The 15,257-nt window shown below is 32.5% G+C and overlaps 2 protein-coding genes across 2 annotated transcripts; both read right to left on the reverse strand.

The window, feature by feature from the left end:
• Positions 1-7,006: 7,006 nt before the first annotated feature.
• Positions 7,007-8,678, reverse strand: LOC105960773 (NADPH-dependent aldehyde reductase 1, chloroplastic). The gene is made up of 3 exons (XM_012984987.2): positions 8,451-8,678; positions 7,973-8,349; positions 7,007-7,492 (listed from the first exon to the last, which is right to left on the reverse strand). The coding sequence occupies exons 1-3, from the start codon at positions 8,571-8,573 to the stop codon at positions 7,111-7,113; spliced, it is 882 nt and encodes a 293-aa protein (XP_012840441.2). The 5' UTR covers positions 8,574-8,678; the 3' UTR covers positions 7,007-7,110.
• A 4,737-nt stretch (positions 8,679-13,415) lies between these two features.
• On the reverse strand, positions 13,416-15,257 carry LOC105960765 (putative GPI-anchored protein At3g06035). Its single transcript, XM_088813999.1, has 2 exons — positions 15,059-15,257; positions 13,416-14,097 (listed from the first exon to the last, which is right to left on the reverse strand). The coding sequence occupies exons 1-2, from the start codon at positions 15,156-15,158 to the stop codon at positions 13,622-13,624; spliced, it is 576 nt and encodes a 191-aa protein (XP_088670125.1). The 5' UTR covers positions 15,159-15,257; the 3' UTR covers positions 13,416-13,621.

Below are 15,257 nucleotides of genomic sequence, written 5' to 3' on the forward strand. Positions count from 1 at the left end.
TTATGAATTGCAAAGCTGGAAATTGGCTGTTTGGGTGAATCTAAAAATTATGTAAAATATGGATTTGAAGTATGTGAATCTAAATTCAGCTTAGTGAAATTAAGTGTGTTGAATTGCAATTAATTTCATTTTTTGAATTAGTTTCATGTGCAATCTAATCATCAAATTTAGGTTTTCAATAAAAGTGAAATTCTGACTAAGAGTAAGGCCCGTTTGGTTGGCAAGATAAGATTAAATAATCTAATAAACCTTATTATTTTCCCAGCAATTTATTGAGGATACCATACATCAAATTAAGTCCAATTATTTAGTTAATTATGGCTTATCTTAGCAACCAAACAGAGCATAAAGGTATTCATTAATCTTATATTCCCCTTGGGTTGAAGGATTAAGTTTACCATAGGATGTGGTGAATGGGTGGCGGCTGATTTGGTAATTCCGGCCGAGCCACCCCTACGGTATCACCACTCCATCAATGTCATGTCCGCCATTAAGTTCAACTTCTCCCAACACCGCCATCCTTGTTTTTTTTTTTTTTTTTTTTTTTTTCTTTTCAGTTTCGCTTCCCTTGCCATCCGGTTCCGGCAAGGGCATTTAAGGAATAAAAAGTTGATTTAAGGTTTTAGGGCCGTTTAAAAATTTCAATTATTTTAAGGGGCCAAACTAATATGTGAATTCTTTTACATTCATTTAAGGTTTTGTTTGGTCAATAAAGTGAATTCATTTTGAATTTCAAATTCGGGGTTTTAAGGCTTATTTGGGGAATTTTCAGATTTTTTAAAGTTCATGCCTTATTAGGCTTAAAGTTTTTGATTAATTGGTCAAATTAAGGATACAAATTAATTTTTAATTCAATAAGCTTATGATGTATTATCATTTAATCGTTAATGAGTCAAAATATGGATAATGGTTATTATTAACCAAATAAGATTTGACTCATTCGGTGTTTGACTTAAAACTTTTGTTTTAAGTCTAAATCGAGATATTAATTTGGTTCAAATCCATATAAGATTAGATTTGTTGGTTATAATTTATTTTGGCTTCTAGATCTAAATAATGTTTAATTGTGAGCCCCACATTCTCTTTTGCTCAAATTTAAAATAAAGATGGATTTGAGGTTTTCAATTTATACTCATTTTTTATGAATAACCATATTATTGAGTTTGATTCGAAAATAATACAGTGAGGCAACCTTAGTGTTGGATATAGACTGTTAGCGCTCAGGTGATGTCTTTAGAGCCTTAGCGTTCAATAACGACTTTAAATTTTTAAATTTTTTTTTGGGTACATCTAATGCTTGTTATTAAGTTTGTCTGACATTTAAAAGAATTAATTGAAGCATGAAGCCACCCTCGTGACCTCTCTACGTAAGTTAGCTTATTGAGAATGTCACGATGTTCGTGTGTATGTGAATTCATGTGAATATTTAAATATACCCCTCGGTAGGTTTATATTTGGCCGAACCACATATGCATCGGTGGTAATAAATATGTGATGGTTGCTGGGATCCATGTGAATAATAGTTGCATCCCTCGATGGACTTATTATTAGACAAGAATTTTCTATCAATGTTTGATTACTACAACAAAAGTGTCACTTATAGTTAATATTATTGTCCCCTCGGCTTGATATTAATGTTGTGTTAGGCATCTTGAGATGGATTCCATAATTATTTAAAGTTTCAAAGTCAAACTTTGGATTATAATGTGAGCATATTGATTTTATTTCCGTTCTCTATTTAATTTTTTTACCTGCTTACACATTATCTGCCTATAACACTTTTGTGCTTAGTTGCACAAATATTTTTATTATTATTATTTATTATGGTGCATAGGTCTTGATTTTTTTTTTGATAGAACAATAGAAGAACCTAGAGTATATGAACCTTCTAATTTTAAAGCTTAAGACCATTAGGTGCACCATCTTAAATATTTTTTAGGGGCATAAGGTTCAATTAAGCGCAAATACTAGAAGGTTTCTTAATGATACTAAGAATACGTTTTATTTTAAAACGATAAAGTTGATACACATTAGATTTTGACATATCTTGTTTCAATAATATATAAGAAAAAAAAACGTAAAGGAGCACATTAAATAATAAGTCTAATCTCGTTTTCAAGTGTAACACTTGTGTTAGTGTGGTTACACTAACTTAAAAGTGGATATGGTTTATTTATTTTTCTCCGTGAACGGTCAATATAAGGCTTGTTGTAAAACATGAAGGATAATGAATTCTCATTGAATTCAATAATTTTGACTGTGCGCGTGAAGAATGAATAATTAAGCGAGAAAAAGACTACGTGCTCATTTAACTAGTACCACTTAAGATAAATTAATATAATTGCAGTTGCATCTCAAGTACGTTAAATAACGTAATTTATATTTGTTTTTTACTTTAGTTTGTTCTATTATAAATTTTGATTTTGTACCTAGACACATTTAGTGAATAGACCATGGGTTACACTATTCACGTAAGTGTGTATATAAAGGGTTATTCACATAACTAACATTTAATTGATGTTGAAAGATATACATCTATAAAGGTTATGTAAGACATTTGAGATTGATGCTATGATGACTCTTAGGTTTTCTTTTGAATTATGAAATAGACATTTGGTATCATCATTAGATGGATTTAAATTTTCTCTTGAACACATTCGGTTGGCTTGTTCATTTGAAAACATTAAGCTTAGTCTATTTCATAATTCAAAATTTGACCCATAAATTAAGTAAAAGTCTCCTACAGTAAAATCTTGCATAATCAATTTAAAATGGTACAAAATTCAAGAATAGAACATTTAAAGACATTCAAAGAAGTATAATAAGTCATTCTTCTTCACTAAGGTACATTTAGGAGAAACATTAAGTGCTGCAATATATTATTTTTAAAAGGGAAAATTTAAAATTTTTTAAGGATGTTGAGTTTGAGGGGAGAAATTTAGATTAGAGACATGATCTTTAAAAAGGAATCAATTTGATTCCTAATATTGCTTTTGACAATGTACATGTTTTTTACTTGTCGTTGTTTGAAAAGTAGATTTGGAGTTTTGATAAAACAATGTTGAACAATTCCCAATTAAGTTTTGGTCATTGTTACTTAAGAGCAAACTTAACAACCTTAAGATAATAAACCATTAACGATGAGCTGCAATTTAGAATCACAAGACATTATGATCTTATCGAATTGCCATAAGGTGTAAAATTCTTTTGTTACAAATAATTGAGACCAAATGTAATTAAAATGGGCAATACTGAAACATATATGGTACGTATAGTCATTAAAGATTTCACTCATATCGACTCTATTAAGAAATTTATGGACACAATGAATATGTTTCTCAAATGGAACATTTATGGAACAATAAAATGCAACCATAAGATCATAATATTTATAGAATTGAAGGATATTGATTGCAAACTAAAGCATTAATGAAATTAAAATTCTCATTAATGATGTTACAATCTTAAGCTAATTATCTCGTATGCACCTTGTGATAAATAAAGTTAATGATTGTACATACCCAAGAACCAGTGGGAGATAATCTCACAACAAAGGAGACTTGTTTAGCCTCATTTCAATGCCCAATAAATATTTTAAAGTAAAAGAATTTAAGCATTTGGTTATGGTGTGCATGAAGTTGGGCAAATATTTGAATAACCCTATAAAGTGGATCATTTAGCAAACCAGCCAAATGGGTTATACAGTAATTATAGGGAATATAAGTTATATATATGCTCATTTACCGAAATCATATATTTTGGAAGATCGTGTGGTTTATTTCTGATTTTGAGTTTTATGATGTGTATAAAATATAGATCCATTTTGTTTAATGTAGACCTAAGTGATTGAGTTGTTTCGTTATGGATGTTAAGCAAACACTTTAAGCTCTTTTCACGATGGTTAAGAATTTATGGTAATTTTTGGCATCTTATTTTGGAATATAACTGTAAACTTTTGTCACTAGGCTGCACATTTGAATTTGTATTGAAGTTATGCGGTGACAATACTTAACAGTTATACATTCGAACAACAACAAGAGCTTGTAAACGTTCTTTATTGTTAAAAGGTACAAAGTAAACAGTACATAGAGCATATTAAGACAAACTCCAAAATTGCGGATCCGTATACTAACTGATTAACACATAAGGTATTTCATGAGCATTGCTCATGTAAGTGTTATATCATTTAAGGATATTATGGTTCAGTGGGAGTTTGTATGTATGTTTATATATAAACACATTTTGTTAGCTCTATGAAATGTTTGGACACAAATTTGTGTATTCATTTTTCCGCAAAAATAAAGTATTTGGTTGCGCTTTGTACAATTATGTTAAGGTTTGATCTCAATAAAGTTTAGAGTATGACCTGTTGGAAATAAGCATGTTAAAATCACATTATATGTAATTTCCATGCTACACACCATAATTTGATCTATGTCATTTATATTGGTATACGTGATTACTTGAGTTTAGACACGGTCAACGTGGCGAAAGCCTCTTTAGTCCTATATTAATATGGTCAATGGACGAGATTGTAAGGAATACCCTTTTTATATGATAGCAGTATTTGAGGTCATAAGGTGTACACATTTATAAGGTATATAGCATATGTGGCCCAAGTGGGAGATTGTTGGAATTATTTCAATAATTATGTGGGCTCACCTATGTGATGTAAATGTGTATAGCTATCTAAAAGAAAGTCCAAATTAATTGTGATTTAATAACGATTATTGAGTTGGACTTATGGGTATTAGACTATAATTATGGGCCTAATGTGTAGAGACCATTAAGTTTTAATTGTGATTTATTGATGGGGTTGAATCACAGTTATAATATAACTGGACTCTACAATTATATAACTGGACTCTACAATTATATAGAAACGCAATCATTCGGTCTCTTCTAAAATCCATTGTTAGAGAGATAATTAAGGAATTGCGGATTCTTTAGAAGACTTGTCCCCAATCCAATGCAAATTCGAAGATTCGATTTCATGATGTAAATTATGCTTCCGTGTTTATGTTTCTATATAATTCTCGTTGATTCAAACATGTTGGTTCTTGAGAATTTGTATGTATGTATAATAAAATTCTAACAAGCTCAACTCAACTTCCAATCTTCTTGACCTCAATTTTCCCACCAACAATAACAACCCTTATGAAATGAATTTTGGTATCTATATGCTTAGATATTTCAAGAAATGTTGGACTTTTCACGAGGTGTAAAGCACTTTGGCTATCGCAGAATTTTTTTAAGTTGAACTCAATTTTAAGTGAGCTGCTACAGGTGTGGAAATATGTTCAGAATAACTCATTCGATACTTAGCAATTCTCCAGATAATTTTGTTGAGACAATAAGATCACGATTTTGCTCATGTTTCTTAAGATGTCAGTCTCACAATGCTGATGTTGGTAGATCAGAATAACTCCATGAAAAGGATCTTGAGGAACATTGAGAGAGATGAGAGAGAAACAATGTAAAAAGATGCATTAACTGCAACAAAAAAATAGGAAAAACTCCTATATGGATAGACAGATGTTGGTTGTAATACATACACGCAAGTACACGTATCAAACAAGTAATATAGTGGATAAGTCCAAGTATCAATCCCACAAGGAATAAATAACTATCTAATGATAAGCGCTAGAATCTCTCAACTATGTTCAAGCTCAGATTATCAAATTTAAACAAGCCTAGGATATTAATTCTTCCTATGTGATTATTGATTCCTCAATTCTCTTCAATTATGAAGTTATTAACTCGAATTACTAACATGAGATGTTAAGTTAATCGTAGCGTGTGTATTACGAATCTATTATTAAGACTAAATTACTATATTCATATGCAATTCAATCAAGAACAAAACATTAAGCATAAATCTCAATTATGTTTACATAAGATGTTAACTATATTCCTATGATAACACGTGCCAAATTGACCACATATCTACTTAGTAAACCGCTTTTTTATCCCTCTTCAATTTGTCGTCCAAATATCAAATTTCTCAATTTACAGGTAAAATACATAGAATAAGTCATTGAGTACCATAAAATTAATAAAATCTGACAAAAAACATTGTAAGAGAGTAATTGAAGTGTAAAATCTACACTCAACAACAGACTAAACTAATAAAAAATGGTAACTATAAATGGAACTAAAAAAGAGATATTTGGATCCTCATAATATTTTTTATAAAAATAACATAATCCTAACTAACACAACTAACCCTTGAATATTCTGATATAATTCCGTATCATGTTCTGTTTTTATGGTACATGTATATTTTTTATGTTTGCCACATTAAACCATGAATCACATGAACTGCCGAGAAATACCATGTCGTGATTCACTTGACCACCAAAGAACATGTTTTGCTATAAATAGTAGAGATCATATGCGAGTGCAAGTTGTTGATCATTACGACGGTCAAGATTGTTTTAATATCATAAGATTATATACAACCAAATTTCTAGAAAACTTATGCACTCCAAAAAATATTTTATAAGTGTTGTAAGAATACCTTAGAATCTCTACATCTATTCTAAAGAACTTTAGTAAAACATTGTACAAATGCAAGACGAAAATAATGAGATCTAGCTAATTGAGTTTGAGCTAGGACCAAGTCTTGAGCTAGTCATATTGAATTAAGCTTACATCAATCAATTTTCAGTTGGTAAATATAAAATTCCTGCTACTGGTTTGGGGTTAACATCACTCTTTGTATTTTGTCTTGTCTATTGATTGCAGCACAATCTTGTGTATTAACTAATAAATATTTGTTTAACTGCACATAGAAGAGTTGTACATCATGCAGATAGATAAGTTGCAACACACTTGAATCTTACAAGAAAGCAAATGAAACGAAACCTCAATTGATAAGATTATATTTTAGTACATAAAACATATATTACATTAAACATCACCTACCCAACAACAAAAGTAACATTTCCATATATATATATATATATATATATATATATATATATATATATATATATATATATATATATATATATATATACATACACTACTTATTACATACCACACTAACCATAGTTAAAAACCAACTCCCCACATTCAAAAGAACTATACCATATATACTATAGATACTCAACCGTTGACAATAGTTCCACCGTTGGGATGGAGGACCTGGCCCGTAATATAAGACGAATCGACATTCGAAGCAAGGAACACGTAACATGGTGCCACCTCAGTGGGCTGGCCGGCCCTCTTCATCGGCACTTGTGCCCCGAAACTCGCGCTCTCGTCCTCGGTGAATGAGGCCGGGATGAGTGGGGTCCACACCGGGCCGGGAGCCACTCCGTTGACCCGAATGCCTTTCTCCACTAGCTGCAGCGCTAGCCCTCTTGTGAATGCAACTATCGCCCCTTTCGTGGCCGTGTAATCGAGGAGTTTGGCGTTGCCTTTGTACGCGTTCACCGATGTGGTGTTGATTATCGAGCTTCCTTCTTTCATGTGCTTCAAAGCATGCCTAATCAAAATCACAAATAATAATTAGCATCACAATTGTAAGATATTGTGTATCCTCCAAAGATTGCTTGATCAATGTCACAAATAATTAGCATTACAATCGTGTAAATAAAACAATTAGGCCTCGTTTGCCTGAGCTGATTAGTCATTGTTAGTCATTATTAGCTAAATAATTGAACTTCATTTAATATTTGATATCCTCAATAACTTGCCACCGGATCGACAAGCAAATATTACATTATCATAGATTCTTATTAGGCATACTTTTGTTAGACGCATTAAAGTCCAGTAAAATAATTTAATTTTTATTAGATTATTTAATAATATCTTGACTAATCTGACAACCCGCACCCCGCAACCAAACAGCAACCAAACGAGGCCTAATAACCAAACGAGGCCTAATAAGCTGAATACCAAATAAAACAAATAATTAATGAATATAATTAGGATCATCTATACATTCCTAAATCAATTTGATTACCTGGTGGTGAAAAAGTAGGAGAAGATGTTGGTCCTGAAAACCCTCTCGAGGCGATCGGAATCGATCTCCTCAACCGAGCCGGCCTCGTACTGCTCGGCCGCATTGTTGACAAGAATATCGATCCGGCCGAAGCTGTTCACCACTTCATCGACGACCCGTTTGCAGTTGTCGTCGAACCCGAGATCCGTGGGTATCGCAATCGGATCCTTAGCATCCGGATGCTTAGCCTCCATCAGCATTCCAAGAGCATCATTTGCATCTTTATCCTCTTGGCCCTTGACGTACGTAAATGCCACCGTGGCACCCTCCAGAGCAAAGCAGTGGCCCACCGCCCGCCCGATCCCGGAGTCGCCTCCGGTCACAAGAGCCACCTTACCCTGATATATGATCACACAATTAATTAACCATGGTTAGTTAATAAATAGATTTCCAATTATATATAAATAAAATATAATGAATTTGATATATATACACATACGAGGAGCTTGTTGGAAGGCTTGTATTCTGGGGTGGTGGAATGAGGAGTGGGGTCCATGAGGTGCTGTTTGCCGGGCTGGGTGTCCTGCTTCTGCGGCGGGAATTTCTGGCCGCTCGACGCCATTGATCTGACGGCGGTGGTGGTGGTGGTGGGAAAATTATTTGGGGTGTATTTTTTTACAATAGAGAGAGGATTGGAACTTGGTGGTGAGAGAAGTAGGTGTCTTGAGCTATGTAGAAGGCGAGATGAGAACATGTGTGTGTTTATATAGAGTTTGCATGGCGGTGGTGGTGGGTGTGTGTGTGTATATGTGTGTATGTATATATCGGTGGAATGGAGATATGTGAGAAGGGAAAATTGAGTGCATGGAGGTATACGTGGAGAGTGGGGGTGGAAAGAGGGGACACGTTTGTGGAAGGAAACGTCATTGCAGATTTGGATGCATGGACAAGGCACCTCTAGAAATTTCTTTCCAATTAATTGTTCTTATCGTTCTTTAATTAATCTCTATCGATAAATTATATTTTCTTTTATTTTTTGATTTTGGGTAAATTACTATCACATTTTCTTCTATTTGGGCAATTGCGAACATCAAATTCTAGATATCGCGACTTATTCTCTTGTAACTCATTTTATACAAAAATGCAATTTTTGATGCACCACAATCTGATATTTACAAGACAAGAGACACATTTTATGATCATCTTGTTTCAAAATAAGGAGTTCGAATGAAATAAAACGAATACAAACTGAAGAATATTTCACATAAGATAGAAGATTCCACGAAATTTAACAATATAAAAGGCCCCATTTTAGGTTTTCTTTTTCTTTTTTTTTTCTTTATATATTAGTATATATATATATATATATATATATATATATATATATATATATATATATATATACGGATCGGCCCTTTTTTTTATTGCCTTTTCTTTTGCCCCGTTTATATATATATATATATATATATGTATTTATACACTTATATTTTTTATGTGTGAAAATATTATTGTTCTATTGTATAAAAAAAAATGTATTTTTTTATTGTTTAAAAAATATATTTTATATTAATAAATTTTAAAGCTTGGTTTAAAATATATACAATTTAAAAATCATTGTTTTATTCAAATAAATATTATTTCATACATTTCTAACATTTTCTTTATAAAAAATATTTACATCTACATTAATATTTTCAATATTTTATTGATAATAGAATTTAAATTAATAAATATTTATTTTTATTTTATCAAAATTAAAAAATAAAATAAAAAGTATGGGTGTGTTGCCAGGAAACCCCATATTATTAAGGGAACAATATATATTCTCGCCCGATCCCAAATACACCGGACATGCCCTGGTTGAGGGAGTGATTGAAATCACTGAAACTTGAGGAATTTTTTTTAGTTTGGTAAATGAATTGTGAGATTGCAAGTGTTGGAACACTTCTTAGTTCTTCTTGTCTTGGATTATTGTTGTTAATTATTAGTTTAATTTGTTGAATAATATTGATGTGGCTGACAACAATATTGGTTTACAGTAATTTTACTGTCAATACATTTATTTTACAATAATAAACAGTAATATTATTACGTTGATTAAGGATGCAAGTTGGAACGAAAATTTCAATTTCCGCCGGTTCCAATGCAAAATGTTCCCATTTTGAACAATTCTTTTCATTCCAACTTCTAAAATTCCAGTTTCAGAATTTTTTCGATTGTTTTGGATTGAAATTGAAATTATATAAAAAAAATTGATTTTTCAATTTTCGATCCATTTAATTTCCAAAAATTCCAATTTGTTTCTGAAAAATACACGAATAAATAATATATATTATATAATACTTAGTTTAAGTTTTTATTTTGCTTTATAAAACATCATTTGAGTTAAGTTTTGTTTTAGAATTTTGACATATTGAATTGTTTTTATAAGTTTTAGTAGATATTATGATGTGGTTTATTATTTATTTTTTTAACAGAAATTTAGTAGTTATTAATTTTACTTTTATCGACATGGATATTCTTATTTTTTGAATCAATATTTAGATTCTGAAAATTTTGGAATTGGAATTGATTTTATACTTTCGAAATTTTTTGGAAATTTTTCGAAAATGCTAATTCCGATTCGATCCATCCGACTTTCACCCCTAGGTGGAACACACAGTTCTGCAATTGGGAGCTTCAAACGATCCGACTCAGTCCGAATATCGATCCCACGAGAAATATTCAACTATCTAATCCTAAGCGCTAAATTCCAACTATGTTAAAATTCACACTACACGTCGAAAGTTGAGTTGATTTATCCTAATTAAACTAAATTATATATATATATAAAAAAAAAAAAACAGATTAAAAAGCAAGTACGCAATTAACACGGAAATTAATCAAATTAAAAATGCTTAGAATTTTATCTTTCCCCTATGTAATTATTGATCATGTAGTTCCTACAATTATGCAAGCAAATATCTTGAGTTTCTAATTTGAGATATCGACGCTAAATTAATCATACCCCGCTTACACGCGTATTACGATTCTATTATTCATGATTAAATTACTGTATTTTTATGCAATATAATTCAATCAAGAAAAAAGAATTTAGCACAAACCTCAATTACGGTTACCTAAGGTAATAACTATATTCATATGTTAACACATATCAATTTGACTCGAAGGTTCTCTTCAACAGTTCTAATTATCAAACTGGTCTTCCGATTTAAATTTTACAATAACAATAAAGCACATAAAAGGGTCAGTTTCATGCACTTAATAAAACAAGTAGAATAAGCAATTCGGAATTAGTACTTGCATTAAAACATGGAAAATGAGTTCACAAATTCCACATAGGGTTCAAATAAAATCCTTGAATATAAAATTATAGCTACTCATAGTTATTATAAAAAAACAAACTAGACTTCTTAAAATCAAGAAATACAACTATCTTTGATTCTACGAGTTTCTTCGTCTTTGCGCCTTGCTCGTTGTTCTAATATTATGTGCTTGAATGATTTGTAGTGTCAAATCCGTGCTTATGGTGTAGAAACTTGTTGCGTTTATAGGATTTTCTTGATGAAGAAGTAGTGAAAACCTAATAGGATTCAATTTCCGCAGCTTTTTCCCACCATGACCTCTTATAAGATTTTGACCATGTTGGAGTCTGAATTTTGGAAAATTACGTTGGAGTTGTTGACCTTTGAGATAAAATTTCAATGCCACTGAAATCAGGCGATTTGGAGTTCGAATTAAATAAATATGCATGAAATCATGGACACTGCCAAAATTGTTGTTGGATTCATTCTTTCCATTTAAATTTAGGGGTAATATGCCATGAGCCCCTCAACCGAAATTTAATTTCAACTAAATGACAAGTCTAAATTCAATCTTTTAATTAAATCCTTAGATTGAAATAATATATGAGCCACATCCCAATTCTTTTCTTATCTCTATCTTGCCCTTATACCCTAAATCTTATAACCTATATTGACGTTTCTTCAATTCAGATTTATTTTTCTTCTTTTTAATTTTTTTTCTCTCTCTCTCACGTTCTGTCTCCCTCTCCATCTCTCTCTTGCGTTCTCCCTCCCTCTCCATCTCTCTCTCACATTATCTCTGCCTCTCACTTTCTCTCTCTATCTCCCTTTCTCTCATTTCTCTATTTCTCTCTTTTTCTCGAAGCACAAAGGTCGTCGCCGGCAGTGCCAGCGGAGGAACTAGGAGCAGCGGTGGTGGAGGGAGTCGTGGTGGACGCAGCGGCGGTGGGTGGAGTCGTGGTGGACGCGGCGGTTGCAGTGGGCTGTGCGACGGAGGGTTAAGGTTATAGTTGTAATGTTATTGAAAGCATTTTGAATGGCGGTGGTGGGGTATGCTGGTGGTGCTGGGGGCGGATCTAGGGTTGGTGAGGTGGATCTAGGGTTTGATGGGGTGAATCTAAGATTTTACGATTTTGATGTCTATAGATATTTGTGAGTGTTTAATAGTGTTTGGTGGCTGGTGGCTAGAGTTCAAAGGAGGATTTAGGGTTTCAAGATGTCTACAGGTGTCTGGGGTGACTACAGATTACTACGGTTCCTACGGATGTCTGCAGATGATTAAGACCGGAAAAAAATCGTAATTTTCAATATTATGTACGAAAAAAAATTCTTATAGTAATGAAAAAAATAAAAAAAGAAACGTAATCTACGTAAAAAAAAAAAACAAAAATACTAGATGCAAATTAAAAATGTTAAATAATATCATAGTACATCATAGAATATTTACAATCTGATGTAATTACGAATTTGTGAGTGGACGAACATTTTTTGAATGAATTTAATAAAGAATGTGTAACAAATTTTAGTTAGGCTTATCATTTAGTTCTAATAAAGTTATCACGAGGAATTTATATCTTAAGACCCCTTAAATTTATTCTCTTAATTGCACTTTTTTCCTTTCTTTTTGTTCATTTAATGAACACTTAATTCTCGATTTGCACCTATAAACACAAAAATCTACTGATTGAAAACACTAATAATATGATAAAATCTAAACAAAAATCTACATGGGGTAAACGTGTTGAGCGTAATTTCTACACCCAACAATTACGTCCTGTAAAAGATGATTCTTGTTTCCATAGTTTCGCGCTCTCATTAAAATATTTTCAACAAAAGTTTATAAAATTACTCATTCGGTTCCTAAATAATTGTCTCTGCACAAGTATTAACTTTAAACTGTACAAGTATTAACTTTAAACAGTACTTGTAAAATTGTAAAAGACAGGATGTCTACAAATAATATGAACAATCAACTCTAAAAATCAATTCTATTTCTTCATAATGTATTATTGAAATATGATCGACTCCAATGTACACTTCATAACATAGTAATGATTCGATAGTAACACAAAATTAAAAAAATATTTATTTCGATCAATGCCATATTAAGTCTAATAGCTAATCACCACACAAATTAAAAGAAACAATACACAGTACTGAAAAGATCAAACCATCTCCGAAATCCAGCATACCAAAAAATTTCGGAACCAATAATACACCATTAAGATCAAAATTAAACCCCACAAATTCCACAGCATTCGAAACAAAGAACAGCGCTTCAATCCGGCAATTACATTAAATACAAACACAAATTCAGTAATGAAAAAAAAAACACATACCAAAAGTGTAATCACACACAGCAAGTTCAATAAATCAACCCCACAAATAGCATCATCAAGAAAAGAGACGAAGGCAAGTATCGGCGGGCCCCACTAGCAAAGCTACCTCCGGGCGTGCTCGTGGTTAACACAAGCACAGTCCAATCATCTTCTTTCCCAATTCCAGCACCGGTAAACCGGGAATCATTCAAGTACTTGGAATTCTGCGACTGGGTGTAGTTTGTGAGGACGAGTGTGGCGACCCGATGGGGCACGCAAACGGGTAGGATCATACCGTCTTTGGTGGTGTTGACGTCAATCTTGCACTTCTTGAGGACATTTGGGTAATTTGACATGAGTTGGGATTGCGTGGGTGGTAGTGTGTTCGAGGCGCAGCTTTGGTGTTCTAATTGGTTGGCGATTTGGTCGGCCACACATTCGGCCTTATCGTGCTTTGCGAGGGCGGGCGCTCGAGATGATTGTCGGAAGCTGTTTATTCCTTGAAGGAGATTGTTTTCCTCGTCTGCACGTAAAAAGTATTCAAAGGGAAAATGCTTATCATATATATGCATAATCATTAATAAATCAAACACAAACAAAATCATATCAGTACGAAATAGTTCGAAATTGTTGGTAAAAATTAAACATTAATTCATGCTATCTACGATATCGGTGGCAAGGTAGCGCAGGGTAGCAGGGAACTTGAACTTAAACTTAATCAGTTATAAGCTATGATGCACGGACACCATGCAGTCCACCCTCAATTTATAATTTATCCCCTATATTATATCTATATATCTATTTAGCCACCCAATTTTTATTAATTAGCCCACCCAAAATACAAATTAATGCAAAAAAAGAAAAAGAAAAAAAAAAAAAGAAAACCCCAATTTTTATTAATTAGCCCACCCAAAACCCAAATTAAAAAAAATAAAAAATCAAAAATAAAAAAATAAATACTTGAATTTTTTTCTTCTTTTCTTTTCCTATTTCCTGTTTTTGTTAAGAAAAGTCCTAAAAAGAGATTTCAGGGTCGGTGCGCTGACCCCGAACCCCTGAAAATTTAATCCTACCCATGTAACCGTAACAAATTCCTATTAACTATAACAAATTCATCGACTCGCCACTCCACCGACCCGGATACGCGGACGGAATGAAATAATTATTAATTAATTAGATGCAAGATGTCATAAAGAGTCCTTCAATATCATTAGATCAGATCGATACTAGTTCTAATTAATTCCCTAGTGACGTAATTATAAAAATAATGTTACAACACGCGCCACCAAAATCGAACTCTGCCGCCCAAACCAAAATAAAAACCCCCACTGTGGGAGAAATGAAATTCATTCAGGTTAATAAAAGAAAATCACAAACTGCATGCAGATCCATACTAATTAATTTCTTGTTCCTAGTTGGATGAAGAAAATGGTGTGTGCGTCAGTGTGTGTGTGTGTGTGAGAGAGAGAGAGAGAGTACCATACCATCACAGTAAACTGACGGCGGCGATAGTAGCAAGAGGACGACGTGCAGCAGCAGAAAAGTAATAGCAAGACGAGAACTACCGACGAAAGATGACTCCATTAATTAATTAATTAATTAGTTTCCTGTGAAAAAGATTGAAAACTTTCTGCGTGGAAATGTCTAGAGAGAGAGAAAAGATGGGATTTGGAATTGGCTTTT

The sequence above is a fragment of the Erythranthe guttata genome, chromosome 14 (assembly GCF_056151865.1).
Source record: "Erythranthe guttata isolate IM_541 chromosome 14, IM_541, whole genome shotgun sequence".
NCBI lineage: Eukaryota > Viridiplantae > Streptophyta > Magnoliopsida > Lamiales > Phrymaceae > Erythranthe > Erythranthe guttata.